This window comes from Hippopotamus amphibius, chromosome 4, assembly GCF_030028045.1.
Source record: "Hippopotamus amphibius kiboko isolate mHipAmp2 chromosome 4, mHipAmp2.hap2, whole genome shotgun sequence".
NCBI classification, from domain to species: Eukaryota; Metazoa; Chordata; class Mammalia; order Artiodactyla; family Hippopotamidae; genus Hippopotamus; species Hippopotamus amphibius.
Window position 1 is genome coordinate 126,074,882 of NC_080189.1, and position 24,229 is coordinate 126,099,110.

Genomic DNA, 24,229 nt, shown 5'->3' on the forward strand with positions numbered 1-24,229 from the left:
CCCAAATTATTTCTTCTCATTCCATAATTTTTATCTATTCTAAACCACAGAGGACATGGCGCTGCCATGGAAGCAGGAGGGCAGTGAACAATATAGTTTCCCCAACTTCCCATTAAATGTCTCATAACAAATGCACACAAAAAAAACATGAAGCACTGGAAACAGTTTTTTCTTTACATATTTTGACACAGTATTACTTAACTACATGAGATCAATTCAGAGGAAAATTACAAAGCATATTTGATAAAATATATAGTCAACAAGGTAAATTCACATAGTTTTTTTATAATTTCATATCACATAGAGAAAATGTCTTCCTAAATATCTAGTATTTTAAATAAATATTCTTATAACTAGACATACTGGGCTAGTCGGTAAACTCCCAAGTATAGGAATTGAAACAGGTTACATTTTCTGACCATAATGCAATTGAGATAGAAGTGCAAAAACAAATCGGCAAGTTAAAAATCAATAAGAAATCTGAGGTGAAAGAATTAGAGTTATCAATTATTTCAAAATAATAAAAGTGAGAATGGCTACGTATAAAAACTATGAATGTAATGCAACCAGATCTACATTCATGGGAAAATTCAAATCATTAAATGTTTTATGATTAATTTAGAGAAAATAATGAAAAAAGGTTGTAAGGTAAGATTTATTTTTTTAAAAAGAACAAGTATTATTCAAACCCAGGAAAAACACAAAAGAGAAATAATTTTGTTACGACAGAAATATACCAGCTATCTAAGTGAGGCTAAAATAGTTTTTTAAGAAAATGAAACAAAATAGACTATCTAAAAAAGAAGCCACAAAAAATTAGAAATCAGAACAAGATTATAATAACTATAGCTGATAATACTGAAATCATTGCTTGCTATGAATGCAGTCAATTTCTCAGAGACAATTTGGAGCTGAAATATAAATTTCTGAGAAGAAATAGTCAATATGACGATGTGTCTGTCAAAGAATTACCTTGAAAAGAAGATTCCAAGAACTCATAGTGTTTTAGACAAATGCATTCAAAGTTCATGAAACAGATAATTCCCATACTGTGTCATCTGTTTGAGAAAAAAAGAAAAATATAGAAGGTTACTTATTGTATGAAGGTCATCTACCCTAGAACCAAAGTCTGACAAATAACCTTTTAGGAAGAAAGAAAGGAGGGAGAGGAGAAAGGAAGGAAAAAAAACAGAAAAGAAGAAGAAAGCTATGGATCAATCTCAGGGATTTAGAAGTAAAACTCCTAAGTATAGTACCAGCTAATTGAAGGCAATATTACATTAAAAGGCTATCCAGAGAACACACATCAATGTAACATAGTATCAAAAGGCCAAAAGAAAAAAGCCATCTTGATAAAAATGGAAACAGTTTTCAATAAAATCTAACACTGAGTCCTAATGGAAAGGAAAACTCGCACCGAATTAGAAATAGAAGGAGATTCTTTAGTAATATAAAGAATATATTTCTTAAACCAATTGTCAACGTCAAAATTAATGGTAAAACACTGAAAACAGTTCCATTAAAAAGCAGGATTAGGATAAGGATGCTACTGACCACTGTTTTACGTTATTTGGGAATTTCTAGCTGAAGCAATAGGGCAGCAAACAGAAGTTTCTGAGGAAGCATAATTATTGAGAAGAAGATAGGATTGTGAGAGTATTAGTAGACAACATGAATTTTGACCTTAGAAATGCAAAGAATGAACCAAAATAATGATTGATACTAGCAAAAGACTTCAGCAAGCATGTGCAGATAGGGGTCTGTAGATGTTCTTTCCTGTAATAATTTATCATGGGAAAAGAACTTATTGGAAATAACAGCAAAAACAAATAGAAGACCTTGAAATAAAGCTAGCAAGAAAACCACAAAGAGATTTTAAAAAGTGGTGGATAGTTGAATGACCCACTGTGTTTCTGGATTGAAAGATAAGAAATTGTAAACATGTTCTAAAATTGATTTCTAGCTTTAAAAAATTGCGTTCATTTTCTATGTGATTTTCTTTAGAACTTAAAATGTCCCTAAATATAACTTGTAATTTCAGGAAAAAGAGTAATTATAGATGAGGACTTGCCTTGTAGATGGTAAAATAAATAATATGAAGTTATTAAAACCATATGCCTCTGTTATGAAAATCAACCAAAGATTAATGGAACAGAATAGATAGTCCTAAAATTGACCGTAGTATTTACAAAAACCTGTCCCAAAAAGATACACAGCAAGCCCATAAGAAATGGATAGATAATGCTTAAATTTTTCTGATTTGGGGAGGGTGGGGGGGACTCGAGGGGGGGAGTCAAGGAAGGGAGGGAATACGGGGATATGTGTATAAAAACAGATCATTGAACCTGGTGTACCCCCAAAAAAATAAAAAAAAAATAAATTAAAAAAAAAAAGGAATGAACTACTGATACAACATGGATAATCTCAAAAGCATTATGTTATGTAAAAGAAGCCAGAGATAGATACAAAAGACTATAAACATTTATATGAAATTCTAGTAAAGTCAAAATTGCAATGACAGAGAACAGACGACTGGTTGCCTGGGGCAGGGGTGACAGACTGTAGGGGAGACTGACGGCAAAGGAGCACAAGGGAATATTTGAGGGTAATAGAAATATTATATATCTGGTTTGTCATGGTGGTTACACTGAAGTACACATTTGTCAAAAACACATTGAAGTGTATACTTAAAACTGATTAATTCTACTGTATGTAAAACATACCTCAATAAAGCTGATTTATAAAAAACAAAAACAAAAAAAAAACAGTCTTACCTTACCTACCTGAATACCCCAATATTTACCAGATATAATTAATAATTTAAATGTGAGAAATAAACCAAGAGAAACCAGATGATATGAACCTACTTTTTCACAGTCTGCTTAGAAAATGACAAAGTATAAGAAGTAACAAAAGGAATTGCAAAGAAAAATCATGGTCAATTTACACTATGTAAACGTTAAAACCTTCTAGAGATTAGAAAGCATCATTTAAAGTTAAAGAGCTACAGACAAACTGGACAAAACACTTAGAACAAATGGAAAAATGGCTAACATATATAATGTAGCAAGAGCTCTTATAAATCATTAATAAAAACACTAACACCCTCAATGGAAAAATGGACATGTTGATTTATTTATAGAAGAACAATGTAAATGGAAAGCAAGCATATATATAATTGCCCTAGAAATTAAAAATATAAATTAAGTTACTAGATCTACTCATCACAATGGCAGAGATGAAAAAATATTTAACAGTGACGAGAATGTGCTAATTTAGTTATTCTCAAGCACTAATGGTGAGACTAAAGAGTCGACATTTCAAAAAGTGATTTGGCAATATGTAAAGAAAAAAAGCATTGAAATAGTTTCTATCATTCATCCAGTAAACCCACTTATGAGAACATAGCCTAAGGAACTAATCAGAGCTGAAAGAGAAAAATAATGTACATGGCCAAAAAGAAAATTAGATAATAAGAAAATGATTAATAAGTAATGACACATTCATATATGGAATATGAACAGTCCTTAAAATTCATTTTTCAAAGAAGAACCTTGGTAAACTGCTAGCTAATCTAACTAGGGAACACAAGACTGCAGAACTGGAGTGAGACTCCTGTAAAGTCAGCTTCATCTTCCCCGGTGTCGGGGATTCACTGACAAGAGCATCCACACACGGAGCTCTAGAGAAGCTGAGATGCTGGTGGAGGGAGGACCACGTGCCTGCTCTCCAATAAGGTGGACGCTCTCCATCCCTCCCTACCTTGGACCTTCAGAGTCCATTGTGTATGAAATGAAGAAGCTGCAGCCAGTACAGGCCTTCCACACCAGGTGGGAGAAGACGAATGTGCCAGGTAACTCCAGATGAGGTATCTTTGCTGCCAGGCTGTCTGGTGCCACGAAAAACTTGCTTGCCATCTCCTGTGGCCATACCTGTGACCAGTCATGGCCTCATAAGGAATGGCGGCTTTTTAAAAATATTGGTGTATTTCACCTTCCCTCGATAGGAACCACCTCTCACTTGTTAAGAAGTGTGAGCGGGGTGGCTAGGTGGGGGAGGCCAAAAACAAACTAAGTGTTGCTTGTTTACAATCAGGTAGTATTCGTCTATCCTGTGTTTTTTTATTTTTATTTTTTTATTAATTTTATTTATTTACTTATTTTTGGCTGTGCTGCATGGCATGCGGGATCTTAGTTCCCCAGCCAGGGAGCGAAACTTCACCCCCTGCAGTGGAAGCACAGAGTCTTAACCACTGGACCACCAGGGAAGTCCCTATTCTGCGTTTTTTTAAAGGCCAATTTGAGAAAATGACTATGAGCAGTCAATAAATAATTTTCCAAAATTTAGCTTTTTGGAAAAAAAATAACGTAGGTTTTCACCGTGAGCTATATACCCAAATATTTTTCAGGTAGATTAAGATATCAATATGATCTTGAAAAATAACCAAGAGGTAATTGGGGGGGCTCTTAAATGCCACCCCTGAGTTTTCCTTATTCTTCAGTCAGGTAAGCGTGTATTTTTGTTGTGTGATTGTCTCAATCTCATGGACGGTTGCACACAGGATGCAGGCTCACAGCTCAGCATGACACCTAATAGGTGGCACCCTCAAGACTCTGTCAGGCGGCATCACTGTGTGCGTTCCCGTGTGCTTCTCGTAGGGCGCCCCCTTTGTGTATGCAAGATGGCTGGGGGTAAGGGAGAAATCTAACCCCATGGACCAGGATGAAACTAACTAGCCTCTGAGGACTCTCATCCATGACATCTGCCCAACAGAGATGGTGGAAGAAAATGGCGGATATGTACTGAACATGTCCAGGAGACAGACAGTGGTCCAGAAGGGACATCTGTGGGTCTCACCACACAAACAAAGCTGCTTTATTCTTCTCTGTTTCCCTTGTGACATTAGTTTAGAAGAGACATGAGGGGCAGGCTGGGGACAGCATCTTCCCCAAACCTAAGAGTGTAATTTAAAAGCTAAATGCTCGGGCTTCCCTGGTGGCGCAGTGGTTAAGAATCCTCCTGCCAATGCAGGGGACATGGTTTCAAGCCCTGGTCCAGAAAGATCCCACATGCTGCAGAGCAACTAAGCCCGTGTGCCACAACTACTGAGACTGCGCTCTAGAGCCCGTGGGCCACAACGACTGAGCCCATGCGCCACAACTACTGAAGCCCTCAAGCCTAGAGCCCATGCTCTGCAACAAGAAAAACCACCGCAATGAGAAGCCCACACACCACAACGAAGAGTAGCCCCCGCTCTCTGCAACTAGAGAAAGCCCATGCACAGCAATGAAGACCCAGCACAGCCACTAAATAAATAAATAAATTTATAAAAACTAAATGCTCAATTGAAAAACTAAATGCCCAGTTATTAAGGTTCAGGTGCAAAGTACTCAAATCAGAGAGTGGCACAAAGCTTGAAGCCCATGAGCTGTAGGATAAGGACAGGTGTAAGTTGGCTCTAGGGCATCAGTGTTCAGTTGATAGAAAAAGGAGAGCCAAAGAAATCACTTAAGCAGTTCCAAATAGGGGTGGAGGTGGCAGCTGCCTGCTGGGGAGTCCAGAGGGAGCCCGTGAGCCAGACCACTGAACACTAAGGCATCCCCAAGGTGTTGAGGACACGCAGAGCAGGAGCATCTACCCTTACAGTTCTTCACCTCAGGAAGACTTGGGAACACAGAGTAGAGTAAAACAAGTGGTCAAATCCAGGGAAACCATGAGAAGTGAAACTATCTCTGGGAACTCTGAGCATGAGACAGTGCAAGGCAGGGAGGGCCACAGAGGGACTAAACTGTCCACACAAGCTCAGAACCCACATCCAGTTCTGTTCAATGGTGCCTAGCCTGGCTGAAGGGCAGACAAGGTGAAAGGCAGAAGGAGTAGCTTCCAGAAGGCAGTTTGCAACCCTAATTACAGTGAATCCTGCTTTTAACAAATAGCAATGAATATTCCTCCCTTCTAAGAGTTCCTCTGGGCCCCTGTATTGCTTAAAGTTCACAGACTGTCCATTTGTCAATGGAAATTTACAAAAACTAAAAATTTGATTTCTTAAGGAAGAAATGACAATAACATAAGTGCATTTCTATGCTGCTGATATCTGATTTAGACATGTGATACTTCTGCAAATTCTACTCTGCATGTTTAAAAGTAAAATAGTGTCATTATCATTAAAATGAGAATAACATTGAAATTTAATTTTCTAGAGCAAATACTGGCAGTGAGTTTTAAATCTGTCTTCTTTCCTCTGAATGAGAAATGTTGAGGTATTTGTCCTTTCATTATTTTTTAAACGTGCATTCCTGATCAACTCAAATGCTTAATGAAATTATTACCAGAGCTACAATAAATATTTTACCTTCTGGCTATTTAATATAGCAACAACCTTTACCAGCTAGTATATATCATGCACATCACACAAAATCGTCACAAACCTAATTTTGCTACTGCCAGCATTGATGTGCTGCTGGTAATTTGTGATTATAAATGTTTATGTCACTTTTGTAATTAAAGGGTCAGAATGATGTTGGCAGGCAATGTTTGTGCTCCTCCAAAGAAACAAAAATTTAGAGGGCAAAATAAACTTATGCCTTTCTGAAGTATTTGTATGCTTATAAGCTCACGGGCATGTTTGTTCTTCAGAAATACAAAATAGCCTGGGGAGATTTAATCTGAACAATCAGACCCTGTTGAATACATCCCTCAATAATTTTCACTTACCAGCTGCCCATGGTACATGGCTGTATCTTAAGGGAAGACACCATTTAAGAATATTCAGTATTATCCTGGTGAAGAAAAAAGGCGATTCTGCAAGATGTAAGAATTATTCAGAAATTCTGAAAATTCAACACATTTTGAGATTTTTTTTATCTCCGTAATATGCACATGCCCTCATGCATATTTTTAAGCTCTTTATTGGAATATAATTGCTTTACACTCTTGTACCAGCTTTTGAGGTATACCAAAGTGAATCAGCTGTATTTATACATATATCCCCATATCCCCTCCCTCCCGCAACTCCCTCCCACCCTCCCTGTCCTGGCCCTCTAAGGCATCACCCATCATCGAGTTGATCTCCCTTTGTTATACAACAACTTGCCATTAGCTATCTATTTTACAGTTGGTAGTATATATATGTCTGTGCTACTCTCTCACTTCATCCCAGCTTCCCTTTCGCCTCCCCCCAACCCTGTGTCCTCCAGTCCATTCTCTGCATCTGCATCCTTGTTCTTGCCCTGTCCCTGGGTTCATCAGCACCGTTTTTTTTAGATTCCATATATGTGAGTTAGCATACAGTATTTGTTTTTCTCTTTCTGGCTTACTTCACTCTGTATGACAGACTCTAGGTCTATCCACCTCATCATATATAGCTCCATTTCATTCCTTTTTATGGCTGAGTAATATTCCATTGTATATATATGCCACATCTTCTGTATCCATTCATTTGTTGATGGGCATTTAGGTTGCTTCCATGTCCTGGCTATTGTAAATAGTGCTGAAATGAACATGATGGTACATGTTTCTTTTCGGATTATGGTTTTCTCTGGATATATGCCCAGTAGTGGGATTACTGGGTCATACGGTAGTTCTATTTTTAGTTTTTTAAGGAACCTCCAAACTGTTTTCCATAGTGGCTGTACCAACTTACATTCCCACCAACAGTGCAGGAGCGTTCCCTTTTCTCCACACCCTCTCCAACATTTGTTGTTTCCAGATTTAGTGATGATGGCCGTTCTGACTGGTGTGAGGTGATACCTCATTGTGACTTTGACTTGCATTTCTCTGATGATTAGTGATGTGGAGCATCTTTTCATGTGTTTGTTGGCCATCTGTATGTCTTCTTTGGAGAAATGTCTATATAGGTCTAATGCCTTTTTGTGGATTGGGTTATTTGCTTTTTTGGTATTAAGCTGCATGAGCTGCTTGTATATTTTGGAGATTAATCCTTTGTCTGTTGCTTCATTGGCAAGTATTTTCTCCCATTCTGAGGGTTGCCTTCTAGTCTTGTTTATGGTTTCTTTTGCTGTGCAAAAGCTTTTAAGTTTCATGAGGTCCCATTTGTTTATTCTTGATTTTATTTCCATGATTCTAGGAGGTGGGTCCAAAAGGATCTTGCTTTAATGGATGTCATAGAGTGTTCTGCCTGTGTTTTCCTCTAGGAGTTTTATAGTGTCTGGCCTTACATGTAGGTCTTTAATCCATTTTGAGTTTCTTTTTGTGTATAGTGTTAGGAAGTGTTCTAATTTCATTCTTTGACATGTTGCTGTCCAATTTTCCCAGCACCACTTATTGAAGAGGCTGTCTTTTTCCCATTGTATATTCTTTCCTCCTTTGTCAAAGAGAAGGTGCCCATATGTGCTTGGGTTTACCTCTGGGTTCTGTATTCTATTCCATTGATCTTCTTTTCTGTTTTTGTGCCAGTACCATACTGTCTTGATCACTATGGCCTTGTAGTATAGTTTGAAGTCAAGAAGCCTAATTCTACCAACTTCATCTTTCCTTCTCAAGATTGCTTTGGCTATTTGGGGTCTTTTGCATTTCCATACAAATCGTAAGATTTCTTGTTCTAGTTCTGTGAAAAATGCCATTGGTAATTTCATAGGGATTGCGTTGAGTCTATAAATTGCTTTGGGTAGGATAGTCATTTTCACAATGTTGATTCTTCCAATCCAAGAACATGGTGTGTCCCTCCATCTGTTTGTGTCGTCTTTGATTTCTTTCATTAGTGTCTTATAGATTTCTGAGTACAGGTCTTTTACCTCTTTGGTTAGGTTTATTCCTAGGTATTTTATTCTTTTTGTTGCAATGGTGAATGGGAGAGTTTCCTCAGTTTCTCTTTCTGCTTTTCCGTTGTTAGTGTATAGGAATGCAAGAGATTTTTGTGCATTAATTTTATATCCTGCTACTTTACTAAACTCATCCATTAGTACTAGCATTTTTCTGATAGAATCTTTAGGGTTTTCTTTGTATAATATCATGTCATCTGCAAAGAGTGACAATTTTACTTCTTTTCCAATTTGGATTCCTTTTCCTTCTTTTTCTTCTCTGATTGCTGTGGCTAAAACTTCCAAAACTATGTTGAATAATAATGGTGAGAGTGGGCACCCTTGTCTTATTCCTGTTCTTACAGGGAATTCTTTCAGTTCTTCACCATTTAGAGCAATGTTGGCTTTTGGTTTGTCATATGTGGCTTTTATTATGTTGAGATAATTTCCTTCTATGCCCATTTTCTGGAGGGTTTTTTTAATCATAAAAGGATGTTGAATTTTGTAAAAGGCTTTTTCTGCATCTATTGAGATGATCATATGGTTTTTATCCTTCAATTTGTTGATGTGATGTATCACATTGATTGATTTGCGTATATTGAAGAATCCTTGCATCCCAGGGATAAACCCCACTTAATCATGGTGTATGATCTTTTTAATGTACTGTTGGATTCTGTTGGCTACTATTTTGTTGAGGATTTTTGCATCTATATTCCTCAGTGATATTGGCCTGTAATTTTCTTTTTTTGTGACATCTTTGCCTAGTTTTGGTATCAGGGTGACGGTGGCCTCATAGAATTAGTTTGTGAGTGTTCCTCCTTCTGCAATATTTTGGAAGAGTTTGAGAAGGATAGGTGTTAGCTCTTCTCTAAATGTTTGATAGAATTTGCCTGTGAATCCATCTGGACCTGGGCTTTTTTTTTGTTGGGAGATTTTATTTATTTATTTATTCGTTAATTTTATTGGCCGGGTTGGGTCTTTTTTTGCTGTGCGCGGGCTTTCTTTAGTTGCAGTGAGTGGGGGCTACTCTTCGTTGTGGTGCATGGGCTCCTCATTGCTGTGGCTTCTCTTGTTGTGGAGCACGGACTCTAGGCACGTGGGATCCAGTAGTTGCAGCACATGGGCTCAACAATTGTGGCTCACGGGCTCTAAAGCGCAGGCTCAATAGTTGTGGCACATGGGCTTAGTTGCTCCGCGGCACGTGGGATCTTCCTGGAGCAGGGATCAAACCCATGTCCCCTGCATTGGTAGGCAGATTCTTAACCACTGCGCCACCTAGGAAGCCCATGTTGGGAGATTTTTAAATCAAAAAGTCTCAATTTCCATACTTGTGATTGTTCTGTTCATATTTTCTATTTCTTCCTGGTTCACTCTTGGAAGATTGTACTTTTCTAAGAATTTATCCATTTCTTCTAGGTTATCCAATTTGTTGACATTTATTTGCTTGTAGTAGTCTCTCATGATCTTTTGTATTTCTGCCATGTCTGTTATTACCTCTCCTTTTTCATTTCTAATTCTGTTGATTTACGTCTTCTCCCTTTTTTTCCCGATGAGTCTGGCTAATGGTTTATCAATTTTGTTTATCTTCTCAAAAAACCAGCTTTTAGTTTCATTGATCTTTGCTACTGTTTCCTTCATTTCTTTTTCATTTATTTCTGATCTGATCTTTATGATTTCTTTCCTTCTGCTCACTTTGGGGTTTCTTTGTTCTTCTTTCTCTAATTGTTTTAGGTGTAAGGTTAAGCTGTTTATTCGATATTTTTCTTGTTTCTTGAGGTAGGACTGTATTGCTATAAACTTCCCTTTTAGAACTGCTTTTGCTGCGTCCCATAGGTTTTGGTTTGTAGTGTTTTCATTGTCAATTGTTTCTAAATATTTTTTGATTTCCTCTTTGATTTCTTTAGTGATTTCTTCATTGTTTAATAGCGTATTGTTTAGCCTCCATGTGGTTGTATTTTTTATAGTTTTTTTCCTGTAGTTGATATCTAGTCTCATGGTGTTGTGGTCTGAGAAGATGCTTGATATGATTTCAATTTTTTGAATTTACCAAGGCTTGATTTGTGACCCAAGATGTGATCTGTCCTGGAGAATGTTTCATGTGCACTTGAGAAGAAAGTGTATTCTGTCGTTTTTGGATGGAATGTCCTATAAATATCAATTAAGTTGAGATGGTCTAATGTGTCATTTAAAGCTTGTGTGTCCTTATTTATTTTGTTTTTGGATGATTTGTCCATTGATGTAAGTGGGGTGTTAAAGTATCCTACTATTATTGTGTTACTGTCGATGTCCCCTTTTATGGCTGTTAGCATTTGCCTTATGTATTGAGGTGCTCCTATGTTTGGGGCATAGATATTTACAATTGTTATATCTTCTTCTTGGATGGATCCCTTGATCATTATGTAGTGTCCTTCCTTGTCTCTTGTAATAGTCTTTACTTTAACGTCTAATATGTCTGATATGAGTATTGCTACTCCAGCTTTCTTTTGACTTCTATTTGCATGGAATATCTTTTTCTATCCCTTTACTTTCAGTCTATATGTGCCCCTTGGTCTGAAGTGGGTTTCTTGTAGGCAACATATGGAAGTGTCTTGTTTTTGTATCCATTCAGCCAGTCTGTGTCTTTTGGTTGGAGCATTTAATCCATTTACATTTAAGGTGATTATTGACATATATGTTCCTATTACCATTTTCTTAATTGTTTTGGGTTTGTTTTTGTAGGTCTTTTCCTTCTCTTGTGTTCCTACTTAGAGAAGTTCCTTTAGCACTTGTTGTGAGGCTGGTTTGGTGGTGCTGAATTCTCTTAACTTTTGCTCCTCATTCATATTTATTTTACATAAGTGTGACCATACTATACCTTCCAGGATTCTTTTTAATGCAATATTTTCTTTAAATTTTCTCTTTTTTTCCTGTTTCTTTCCCCCATTCTCCCTCTCCAACCCACATTACTCTCCCTATCAAGGAAACTCTTATAAAACGTGTTCTTTTTTATCTTTTGTAGGTGTGCATAATTGCCCTTATGCATACAAACATAGTGATTTTTGTCATTACTTTATATAAATAGGTCATAATATAAATGTTTATGCATCTTGCTTTTCTCCCTCACTACCTGAGCAAGAATCCCTGCACATCAACAGGTATAGCTAAAAATCAGTCTTTTTAATAGCTGTGTAGTATTCCATATGAAGATCACAATACTTTATGTGACCTTTCCCCTATTGTTAGATATTCACTTTGTTTTGATTTTTTGCCATTATGAAAAATGTTACAGTAGACATCTTTGAAAATGTCCATGTAAACTGATTTGGTTTTTATGGGAAAAGCCCCCAGGGGTGGGGTCACTGAGTTGAAAGGCATTTGGTGTTTTGATAGATTGCTTTCCTAAAAGGCCCTAACAATCGATGTTTCCTTCAACAATTTGCTTGAATTCACTTTTTCTGACATCCTGTCCAGCAGTGTTATTCTTCTTTTTAATCTTTCCTAATATGTCTGGAGTAAAATGATATCCCATTGTTATTTTAATTCATGTTGTCTTGTCTGCTAACAAGCTTGTTTGCCATTCATGCTTATTGGCTTTTTGGATTTGTTCACCTTCATCTTCCTATTTACATCTTCTGCCTATTTTTCTGTTGGTCTGTATTTTGTAGTCGTTTGCTACCTTTTTATGACTTCTGAGTTTTAGCTAAGACATTTGTACCTCTAAATTGTTCATAAAGTAATCCAGATTTTGTTTCAAGAGGTTTGTGTGTTCTTTCATTTATATTTATCTTTAAAGAATCAGAATTTATTTTTATATCAGAATTTATTTTATGTCTTAACTTGATCACTTCTTTACAGTAGTGATCAAGTTAAGAAAATTATATTATCTACTCTTTACTTAGCACTGTGTCTCTAAGCTAAAATGGAATCAGTCAAAAACCTCTTAGCATCTCCAAACGCCTACCACCTTGCAGACATGCAGTGAAAAGTCATGAGGACATCAGAACCTAAGGCATAATGTCCACCAACTAAAAACATTTGGTCCCACTGTATTTTTTAAGTCATAAGTAGACATAGTAAGTGGCAAGAAGTAAGAGAGTAAGTGTTGTATAATTTTGCTAGGGCTGCCATAACAAAGTTCCATAGATGCGGGGAATTAAGCAACAGAAATGTTATTATTTCCTCACAGTTGTGGAAGCTAGAAGCCCAAGATCAATGTTTTGGCAAGTCTGGTTTCTTCTGAGGTCTCTCCTTGGCATATAGATGCCATCTTCTGCCTTTGTCTTCACATGGTCTTCCTTCTGTGTGTGTCTGTGTCCTATTCTCCTATTCTTATGAGGACACCGATCATATTGAATTAGTGAGCCCATAGTGACCTCACTTTAAATACCCTTTCTCCAAATACCTCTATTCTGAGGAACTGAGGGTTAGGACTTCAACATATGAATTTTGAGGGGACACAATTCAGCCCATAGCACGTTTCAAGTAATTTGCACAACCTGTTGAGTACCACTGGTGTTCATGTGAGAGGGAGGTCACTGGACCATCGGTGAAAGCTTCATGGAAGAGCCAGAAATAGTGACTGGCATTGAAGGATGCTTACGATTTCAGTGAGACCATGAAATCTTCTATGAGAAGATGAGAATAAGCACTTACAGCTATAAATGTGGGGCCCTGAGGTTCCAGTGAGTTAACTAGCCTGACCAGAGGCGATGGTTCATTTTGTGGGGAAGTGGAAGATAATATTGAAATGGCTGAGATTGTAAATAGCTTGGATTTAGGAGAGACAGGTTTAATGAAGAAGGAAGAAAGGAGCATCATGAATTTTTGGAAAGTGAAATTTCATCACGGCATTTAAGGAACGCAAATCTGGCTTTCATTTGTGAGATAAAGCACAGAATGCTTTAAGACACTGCCACGGTTGTTAAATGAGCAGTTTAGCCCCGAGTGTTAGCGAGGGTGAACAAGAAGAACTGGTGGATGAGTATTAGACGTTTCAAAGCATGTATCAAAAAAAAAAAAAACTGACAGAAGTTGCTGATTGCCTGCTTCTAGGAAATGAAGAGGAGGAATAAGGCAAAGGGGACATCAATGTTATAAACCTGGGGGACAGAAATATGGTGCCACTGGGGTCATGGTGTGCAGAATCTTAGATGGAGAAGAACGATGACCCCTGACTCAACTGAGTCTGAGAGTTTGGGATGCAAGCATTCAACAGGGGTAGGAAATTAGAGCAGAGCTCTGGTGGAGGAGAGGTTCACACCGAGGTATGCATTTGGAAGTCACCTGTAAGGATCATTGTGCAAAGTACAAGGAGCTGGGAGCACGATGACTCAATCCAGGAGGCAAAGGGTTATTTACTCATCCAGCACACTTTTTTTAAGCACTTACTATGTGTCAGGCATTTCCTTAAGTGCCAGGAATACAAAGATATATAAGACAAGGTGTCTGCCCTCAGAAACCTCACCTGCAGTCACAAAGGGAAGGGGTGGTCAGTAATGTTAAATGGTGATGAAGTCAGAGTAACAAGGACAGAAATGAGTCCTTTGGTTTCATCAACAAAGTGATCACCCTTGACCGTGTGGAAGGCAGGTTCTATAGAGTCTTGGTGACAGAAATCAGATGGAATGGCAACATTTGATGAGAAAATGAAGAAAGAGCAGACTTCCTTTATTCCCAGAATCTGTTTGTTTTTCCCTCTCGTGGTGTTTATTCAGGTTCTTTGCCACCTTAAATATAATTAATTGTTATTACAATAGTAATATTCTGATATTTTAATTCAGACTTTAAGTAATATTAAAGTCAAGTTAAAATTTAGTCCCAGGTCACCTTCATGTTTCTAAAAACATAATAACTTGATACTGTATTTTAATGTTTCTTGCCATTCAGACTCAATTAAGTTATATAAGTGGATGTTATTTTTTAAATGTAATTATGTCTTATTGTTACATTTAAAAATAATAAAACTTTGCAAGAGCCAATAAGAGCTGTTTAATAATCAGCTCTGAGGGAGATGATAAATAAAGAGAAGGAAAATAATAAAAGACCACTATTTATGGTGGCGGTGAGAATTCAGGTTTTACCATCTTTCCTTGCACCGGCGGTGGTCTAAGACAGGATTCGGCTAGGGCTCTGGTATCTGGATTCCCTCCACCTCCTCTGTCTACTCCTTTGGAGAAGAAGAGAGGGAGAGAATGGGAGATGAACCTCCAGGGATTGATTGGAAAAGTGCTTTTACTCCTCCTGTCTGTTACTGATCTCTGTTAACATGGTCTCATTGCCAAAGATCCCATTTTCTTTTGTTTTATTCCAAAAAGGACGGTAATGAATGATTGTCCTGGTTTCTCTCTGGTTCTGCCTGTTCCATGCCTTACACCATGACGACATACTCCCAACTAGCTGATCTATTTTTGTCATCCAGCAATTTCCCATACATTTTTAAATGAATGAGTTGGGTAACGTTAGGTTATGAATGCTCTTGTAATAAATATGTTCACACAGTGGGCTGGGGCTGGGACTAGAAAGTTAGGCATTTGTGAGTCTCCATCCTGGTTGGAGTTGTTTACGCTGCCAGTCACGTAATAAGTAAGTATGGAATAGTCATTGATTTGATTAGTTTGACTTGATCTGATTAGAATGGTTTGGAACAATTCAGTTTCTCTGTGTATTTCTGAGGATTGGGAATTATTGTTGCCCTGTTATTATATGCAATAATGATCTAGTGATGCCCTTAAGGTCTCACTAAGAAATGTGTGCTCAGATATTTGTTGAATGTAGGCTATTCTCCAGTAAGCACCTATATCCCACTCATAGCCCAACCCTGATATACTTATCACAAATGCACTTAGGGAATAGGGTGGTCAAGAATCATGAAAAATAGACAGAAATTGTTTGTAAGAAGCCTGTTAACTCCAGATATAAAGCCGCTTGTAACAGGCACTGACAGCCAAGCGTGAAGGTCATCAGAAGTTCTGATGACGTTGCTGCAGCTTTGAGAACTTGGCTCTATGAAAGAAAGAGCAGGAAAAAGAGGACAAACCTAATTCTTTCTTGGCCAAGATTTTCCAAGTCCAATCTGAACATTCTGATAGTTCGAGATTCTAAATATTGGTGGAAGACTAGATTAGGCTTTTAGAAAAGAGTCCAGCCTGCAGATGAGCAGTCTCTTGGTTTGGGCCATAACATGAGGTGGTACTTTTAAATGAGGATCATGCAGTGGATGGATGGATGGATGGATGGATGGATGGATGGATGGGTGGGTCACTTTGTAAGGCCAGTGACAGGGGAGGGAAGGAGACAGCAGGATTCCATGAACATAATCCTCCTTTTTAGAGATTTTCTGGCAGCTTTGTCTCCTTGCCCCATTGACCCTCTGAGCTCCTGTACCCTATTCCACATTACCAACCCGTGCATTTCTTTTCTTCTCCGTCTTCTCTTCCCTTTACTTCTCAGAGTCCTAGACCACCAGACAATCGGAAGGAGACACATGCTGAGGAATATGATAAAGGTTGGCGGGGGAACAAAGGAATTTCCTCTTTCTCTCAGTTTCAGCCCCAGTTGTATATATCTAATTTGTTATTTAACACAATGGTAAACAGTGCTTGATACTAGCCTTTGTAACTGAGTATCTGTTTATGATCACCTTTCTTGTAGGGATCTCGAAAGGAGAGGAACCAAAAATATTGAGGCCCCCGAGGCGGCCCCGGAAACCCAAAACATTAAATAACCCTGAAGACTCCACGTACTATTCTCTCCTACATGTAAGTGGCTCACTTATTATCAGGTGGGAGCTATAGCATTCCCTGATGGCCAGCATGCGGAAACTGACCATATCAGTCCTGTCAGCAGGGAGTGCTCTGCAAAAGGAGCCACCCCTCGGTTTCCGCCTCCCTGCCCCTCCTCTGGCTAGCAGTCTGGGCACGTCCTCCTCCAGCCCCTCTTCCTCAAGGTCTACGCCTCTCCCACAGTCCTGTAACCCCCATGTCCTCCCAGCAGTTTTCTCTGCTGGTCCTTTAATCTGAGCTGATATGCAAATATCAACCCAGAAAGAGAAGGGCATCACAGCAGGAGATCTCCAGGGAGGGACCTTAGTGTGAATGGGTGAGTTACAGGGTAGGAAAGGGGAGGAGACATTTACTGAGTACCTTTTAAATTCCAGGCCTAGAGTGCTGTGTGTTCACATACATGGTGAGATCGAGTCTTAGAAAGATCCCAGATGGTGGCATCCACATCTCTCAGATCAGGATTCTGAGACGTGGATAAGCCCCCTCTTAGCTGTCAGGGCCAGTAATTGTACTGAGGTCTTCTGGTTCCCCAGCGCCTGCTGACTCACGGTGAGCAGCCTGGGAGCCCTCAGCATCACCCCTGCCAGCCTGCCCTTTTTCCAGGTTCCTGTTCTCCATGAATGCCACCATCATCCGCCTGGTTCCCTAAGCCAGGAAGCTGCGAGGCATCCTGAATCTTGCCCGCTGATCAGTCACGCTAAAGTGTGACTTCTCCCCGCAAAGGCTCGCTCTGCTTCATCTTCCTCCTCTGGCCTCATGGCAGCCACCCTATTTCAGACCATCTCATTCCTCACCCGGAATAGTTCAGGCCCCACCTAACTACTTCTAATCTCAGCCTCTGCAGGCCGTACCAGAACATTTCTCTAAACCATAAGTTTGATTGTGTTCCTCCCTGGATAGTCCCTGGATAGCACCTTCTTCTGCATCAAGTCCAGACTCCTTCCTCATGGGACCCGGGACCACTCTTCCTCCCCGTTCCCTGGCCCTGTGCCCACTGGCCAGTTAACAGCTCTGCCGGTGCGTGGCCTCCCATGCTTCTGAGTCCTTTGCACCTGCTGGCCCTTCCATTTGCAATACTTATTCCCTCTCCCAATTCCTGCTGCCACAGTCTGCCATGTCCCTGTAGAACCCAGACAGTGTTTCCCATGTGTTGGAATTAAGTTTCGCACCTCCCCGGCAACAAATAAAACTTGACTTTCGAGTCGACTGTCTCCCAGTCCTTTCCCTTCTCTCTGCTGATTTCTCTCCAGTGTCTTTGGAAGACTCCTCTTCCCCTTGGTGTTGCCTAGGATTCAATCTTAGCTTCTCTTCTCATCTCATTGCCTTTGGACAGTCTCATCAGCTGCTAAGACTTGTTTCTACTGATTCCTGAATCCTGGTCTCTGGCTCAGATTCTCCCTCTAACTCCAAACTCAAATATCAAAATGCTTAGTGTTCATTTTACATAGTCTACATAATGCACAAAGGCATCCTTAAGTATCTATACATACACCTATATACTATGGGTACATACACACACACACACACACAGACCCCTATATACTATGGGTACATACACACATATGCACACACAGAGTTTTACTGAGATATAAGTCACATGCCATACAGTTCACCGATCTAAAGTATACAATTAAATGGTTTTCTTTTTAATTAGAGTTGTACAAGCATCACCACAGTCAATTTTATTTTCAAAAGAACTTTTTATTGAAATATAGTTGACTTACAATATTGTATTAGTTTCAGGTATACAGCAAGTGATTTGGAGATATATATCTGATATATATATATAAATCTGATATAAATGAGTTCCTGCCCCCAAGAAGCTTACTTTGTCATCGTACTATTATTTTTAAAATGAATGTAAATATATAGCTGTGATGGTGCCCCACTCCCTTTAACCATCAAAACGCTCTGTACTTTTGAAAGGTTTTCATGAACATCTTTCTAAAATACATTCTACTGCACATTCATGACCCAGGTCACTGTAGTGAGCAAAAATGTTTGTACTGTATTCAAATCTGTGCTTGTCAGAGAGGCCCTCTGACGGCCGTATGTAAAGCAGCACCTGTCTCTGTATCTACCTGGTCCTGCTTGATTTCTCTTCACAGCAGGTATAGATATGTGTCTGCCTGTCTCCTGTCTGACTCTTCCCTGTGGACCAGAAGCTCCAGGAAGGCAGGGACTTTGCTCACTCTTATAGCCCCACTGTTGGTCATCACGAGACTATTTGCCAAAAAACACACAGCAAACTTTAGACAAGGCTCTCAGGGCTGCCAAGCTGTGGACCCGACACTCCTCACACATGCCCGGCACGAGCAGCTGTGTTGACAGATGTCTCACCTGTTAGTATAGCTTTTGTTTCTTCTTGGATGTCACCACTTACTGTGGTCATTCCGACCTTAACATCAGTACCAGCTCTCTTCTGTGACTTGATGCTCTTAATCTCCTCCATCTGGGGAACGTTGCTGTTGTTGTGTCCAAAATAAAAGTAAGCTGAGGCTGAGAAGCTTGGCTGTGGAGGGGAGAACATTAGCTGAACACGCACCCCATTGTCACGGCGTGTTGTGTCTGCGCTAACACCCAGAAGCTGTGCAGTCATCCGCAGAACGACCCAGGGCCAACAGCTTCCTCAAAAAGTGAGTAATGGACACCATCACATGACAACTCCCTTCCAGTCCCATTATTTTTCTGGGGCCTTCCCTCAACCACAGCAGTAAGTGGCCTCTCCCAGGTCTCTTTCTTATGTCTGTATTGTGGCTACCCACTTCATCCTTGTGAAGACCTCCAAATACATAATGTGTTCATGTATTTCCAAAAGGGAGGTAAGACTGTGTCCACCATGATGTAATGGAGATGAATTTTAAAGTTTTGCCGTAAAGTATATTTATGTCAGGAAGGAGGGAGAGGGAGTGAGATGCAGTGACTGAGGAATGGCTTCTTCAGAGTCTTCTGAGCTCAGGCCTCTGCACTTTCAAAGGCCTCCTCAAGAAACATCCTCACCAGAAACCCTCTCCTCCTTAAGTCATCTCTGTTTCCTTGTCTTTCTCTCTTCTTTACTCTAGTTCTGTGAGAAACTGCCCTAGGACATTTGCTTCTTTATTTGCATTTCAGATTTCAGGTTTGTAATTTGTCATATCAAAACTCTATTTGAAAACATCATTGGTCTTAGCGATTCAGGCATACCTCATTTTATTGTGCTGCACAGGTACTGCCTTTTTTTTTTTTTTTTTTGTAGCAAATTGAAGGTTTGTTGCAACCCTGCAGTCTGCAAGTCTATTGGCACTATTTTCCCAATAGCATTTGCTCACTTCCTGTCTCTGTGTCACATTTTGATAATTCTTGCAATATTTCAAACTCTCCATCAGCATTTTATGGCATTTTTAGCAATAAAGTACTTTTAAATTAAGGTATGCATGTTTTAGACATAATGCTTTTGCACACTTAATAGACTATAGTATAGTGTAAGTGTAACTTTTATATGTACTGGGAAACCAAAAAAAAATTGTGTGACTTGCTTTATTGCGACATTCTCTTTATTGCAGTGGCCTGGAACAAAACCTTCAATATCTCTGAGGTGTGCCTGTAAATGCCTCTAATATAAAGCCCAGTGTGATAAAATTCATATGAAAGCCTCTTCCAAGAAGTACAATATCCTCAATCATGATGAAGAATGCCATTTCATACATCCCTTTAGCCCTAGAGCCTAGGAAACTAAGAGACAACTAAACGTAAAGCTGTATTTTAACGTTCATTTCTTTTCCCCCTTTGTTCCTTATTTACAACTCCTATTTTATTACCTTGATTACATATTTGCTTCTATTGTAAACCATCTTAAATAATTTTTGGAAACATATATCATTGAATTACATTTCATTAGAATATTTTAGCACAGGCAAGAGCGAAATAAGCACAGACAGTATTTCCTCTTCTAAGAATTCCTGTAACTGAGAACCAGCTTGTACATAGCGTCTCCCAGAGGACAGTGCTGAACCGCAGTAAAAAGGGGTCCTTGCCAGAGCAGAACATTATTTGACTCTTCATTGTAGAAAGGGGATCTCTGTTACTCAGCATCCATCATTCAGCATAACTTTGGATTAGAGGAAATGGTTATCAGGAACAAGAGATACATTTTTTTCAGATAATGGATCGAGGAGGGAGGACCTCTCCTATTAAAACAACAACAACCACAGCAAACACCACGCTGGTCACAGAATCATTCACTGGACCACTAGGGGCCGTTGTACCTATGCTGGTAATACCGTTATTTGTAAGCACCTCCTTGCCTAGGGCACTGGGTCAAGAATGTGAAGTAACAGGAGATGGGAAGGAGGACAGGAATGTAATTCGTGCCCTGCCCCTTACGTTGTTATTTCCTGAATGGTCCACTCCCAGACTTGATGACTGTAAGCATTTGCTCCTACCGCATCCACCCATGAAAATACCAACCAATTAGAATAAGAGAAACTATGAACTGTTTGACTCATCTGACATTTTAGGATATTACAAATGATACCTTATGAGAAAAAAGGATTCAATATGTCTAAGGATAACTTGGGAAAACCCTCGATATTTACAAATCATTATTAATTGCCATTTTTATTATCTTGCACTTTTATGGTGCCAACCGACTTGATACTTGCATTAGGGTTTCCACATTTATAATATCTTCAGCTTGTTCAAGGTGAGTGTGGTATTTGTTTTCTCAGCCTAAAAGGCATATATGCTCTTTTCAACATGTAAATATGGGAGTTCAGTGAAACACATAACTAATGTCACAATAGAAAAGAGAATACTGCTTTGTTAGTAAGATTAAATGAAATACCATTTGTTAGTGTTCAAATTGAAGTATTAAAATATATCTAATTATTTCTATACTTGAACATTCTGATTTGTGCCTTGATACATCAAATTCTCAATTATGAACACATTTTGCAAATGAACATATGTGTCATCCATGCTGCTACTTTTACACCATAAATGGGCTCCTATGGGTTAATGAAGTCAGATTTCCATTCTTCTGTGCCCTGTTGCCCCTGCCTTAACTATCCACTCATCTGTTGTACCTGCAGACAAGGATGGCATCAACAGTCTAATTAACCTGCCTAAATACAGTCACACATTTGTGATAGAGAGATGGACTTCCCAGAAAGTCCAACATTTTGTCCCCATTTGTAGTAGATAGATGTTATGTAATTTTGTGTAGATTGGTCACCATTGTGTGGTAAACCCTTTTTTTATATGGAATGCAAAGATTAATTTCATTCTCAGCTCAGTTAAAAAAAAAAAGCACAAATTCATAATTAGTAAAATTTGAATAAATTAAAATTTTTAATTGAGTAAAATTTCTTTAGGTTGTAGATATATTTTATCCACTTGCTTATTTCTAAGTTAGCTTTATAGGAATACATTTATTTATTAATACTCTAGTAATAAATCAAGTAATCATATTAAGATCATAGTATTATAATAGTCTTTTATAATTATTCTGTTCCCTTTAGAAGTCAATCCAAGAAGAAAAACGAAGACCGAGGAAAGATAGGTAATTATTATTTCTAAATTTTATTGTCATCTTATCAAATCAAAATATAAATCCATATGTTCAAATTATGATTAAAAACCACTGTTTTATGTGGATAGATGTGGAAAGTAGTGTGCTCTTAACATACTTATATTATAAATATGAGACTTATATGTAGTTTATAAGATCTTGCCTATCGGAAATATATTGAGCTAACACAATGCAGGGTATACACTGAGAACTCAAACAGTTTTGAATAAATTGTACCGTTTGGTACACAATTTGCTTTTCTTGTCCCATAAATGTGGTTTTAATTGAGCAGTTTGAACATGCTCATGTTCATGAACTTTCTTTCCCCAAACTCCTTTGTACTTTTTTGTTCTTTAACACAAGTTAAATCTCTCTTTTTATGATGTTTATGGATTTGTTAGGAAGATGAGATTCATGTCACCTGCGTGTGTGGCCCACTTCAATTCACACTATTCCCCTTTCCCTGTAACATTTCAGCCCACCAGCGCTTTACTCTTAGTATTATACCACTGTTTCTTTTTTCTTTTTTTTTTATAAGGCTTTATTGAATTTGTTGCAATATTGCTTCTGTTTTCTGCTTTGGTTTTTTGGCCCCCAGGCATGTGGGATCTTAGCTTCCCGACCAGGGATCGAACCCGCATCCCCTGCATTGGAAGGCGAAGTCCTAACCACTGGACCGCCAGGGAAGTCCCCTATACCACTGTTTCAACCAACTAATTTCCAGACAGTGCTCAAAGCAATTGAGGGTTCTTCTGTTAAGTTGAGTGGACACAGAATTCCCGATTTATGCATCGATAATACTCTGAAAGCTCATTTACAAATGCGTATGTAACTTGAAAAACATTTTTCCCCAAAGTTCTGTAACACCCGGTAGTTTTCCAGACCTATACCTGTTGACCTCAGTATGAAGTCTCATCAGACCAGAGATACGGAACACCGCAGGAACCAGAAGCGTAGTTTGAGTAGATTCAGGAACGAGAACAGTCAAGGGCACAACCCTGTGTGTGTGTGTCGTGTGCAGAAATTAAAACCTAGTGCGGAAAGTAACCCCCTAAAGACAAATGCATAGGGGAAGGACAGAAGGTTACCTGGTAGGAAAGTGAGGTAAGATCATGACACATTGTGTGCCTCGGTGGGCTGATAAAACTGGGAAACGCTTGTGTTCATACATAAAGGTCAGCTTTCCTCATAGAGGCCCACGGGTCAGTTGTGAGCTCTGGCATAGACTGGCCAAATGAACACCATATTCACCAGCTATCTAGTATCTACTAGTTTTGTGCCAAGTTGAATGTAGTAGAAAAGCTGTTCCAGCAGCTGATGCTCTCTTAAAGGTAAGAGACAAGGGGGTTGTTTTCCTTTGTAATTGATGATATATACTGTTTTTGCACATTTCAAGACCTCTCTCATTCCTATTGATGTGTGTTACTCCTTAATTATCGTAAATACTTTAAACAAAGAAAACAAGTATCTTGTAAGTTTAAGTGAGTAGACAGCTTGATACTGTGGTGTGTTTATGTGTTCATTTGCAGTCAGGGAAAATTATTAGATTTGGAAGATTTCTATTATAAGGAATTATTGCCCAGTCATCCCGGACCAAAGGAACACAGCCCTAGTTTAAGAGAACGAAGACAACAGCGAGAACTCCAGAATCGATGTTTTAAGGCTGATGAAAGGTAATGAACATGCGTTGAAGTACAGTATTTTCAATTGTATACTCACCATTCCATTTCTAAAGCATTTTCGTTTATGTATGGACTAATGACGAAGCATTCTTAATGCATATTGAGTCTTATGATTGGTACACTGTTTAAAAGTAACATCGTAAGGGTTATGGTAGGGTAATCAGACATCCCAGTTTTTCTAGCACAATACCAGTTTTTACCTATTTTCTTGGTATAATCATCAATAGCACCCCCTTTTAAAAGTACCTCGGTTTGGGTGATAAATTATGTAGTCATACTAAATAAAAGCATTATCTGTCTTTAATGATATCCAAAACCTGTGTTTAAGCTGTAACCAATGTGATTTTATTTACTTATTGTTCTCTCAGTTATGCTGTGTAATTTCTCAGAATCAGTGATGTCAGACCAAAAAAAAATTTGGGAGAAAGAGTCATACAGAAATATGTATTTTGGATTTGATTTTTCACTTTGCCACCAACT

The 24,229-nt window shown here is 38.7% G+C and overlaps 1 protein-coding gene across 1 annotated transcript in view; it reads left to right on the forward strand.

Annotated features, from left to right (window-relative positions):
* Positions 1–24,229, forward strand: part of MYO3A (myosin IIIA) — a 197,314-nt gene that overhangs the window by 168,800 nt on the left and 4,285 nt on the right. Inside the window, exons 32-34 of the mRNA XM_057732602.1 lie at positions 16,389–16,495; positions 22,018–22,058; positions 23,597–23,740. Coding sequence (XP_057588585.1) covers positions 16,389–16,495; positions 22,018–22,058; positions 23,597–23,740 — 292 coding nt within the window. The remainder of the gene's footprint in view (positions 1–16,388; positions 16,496–22,017; positions 22,059–23,596; positions 23,741–24,229) is intronic.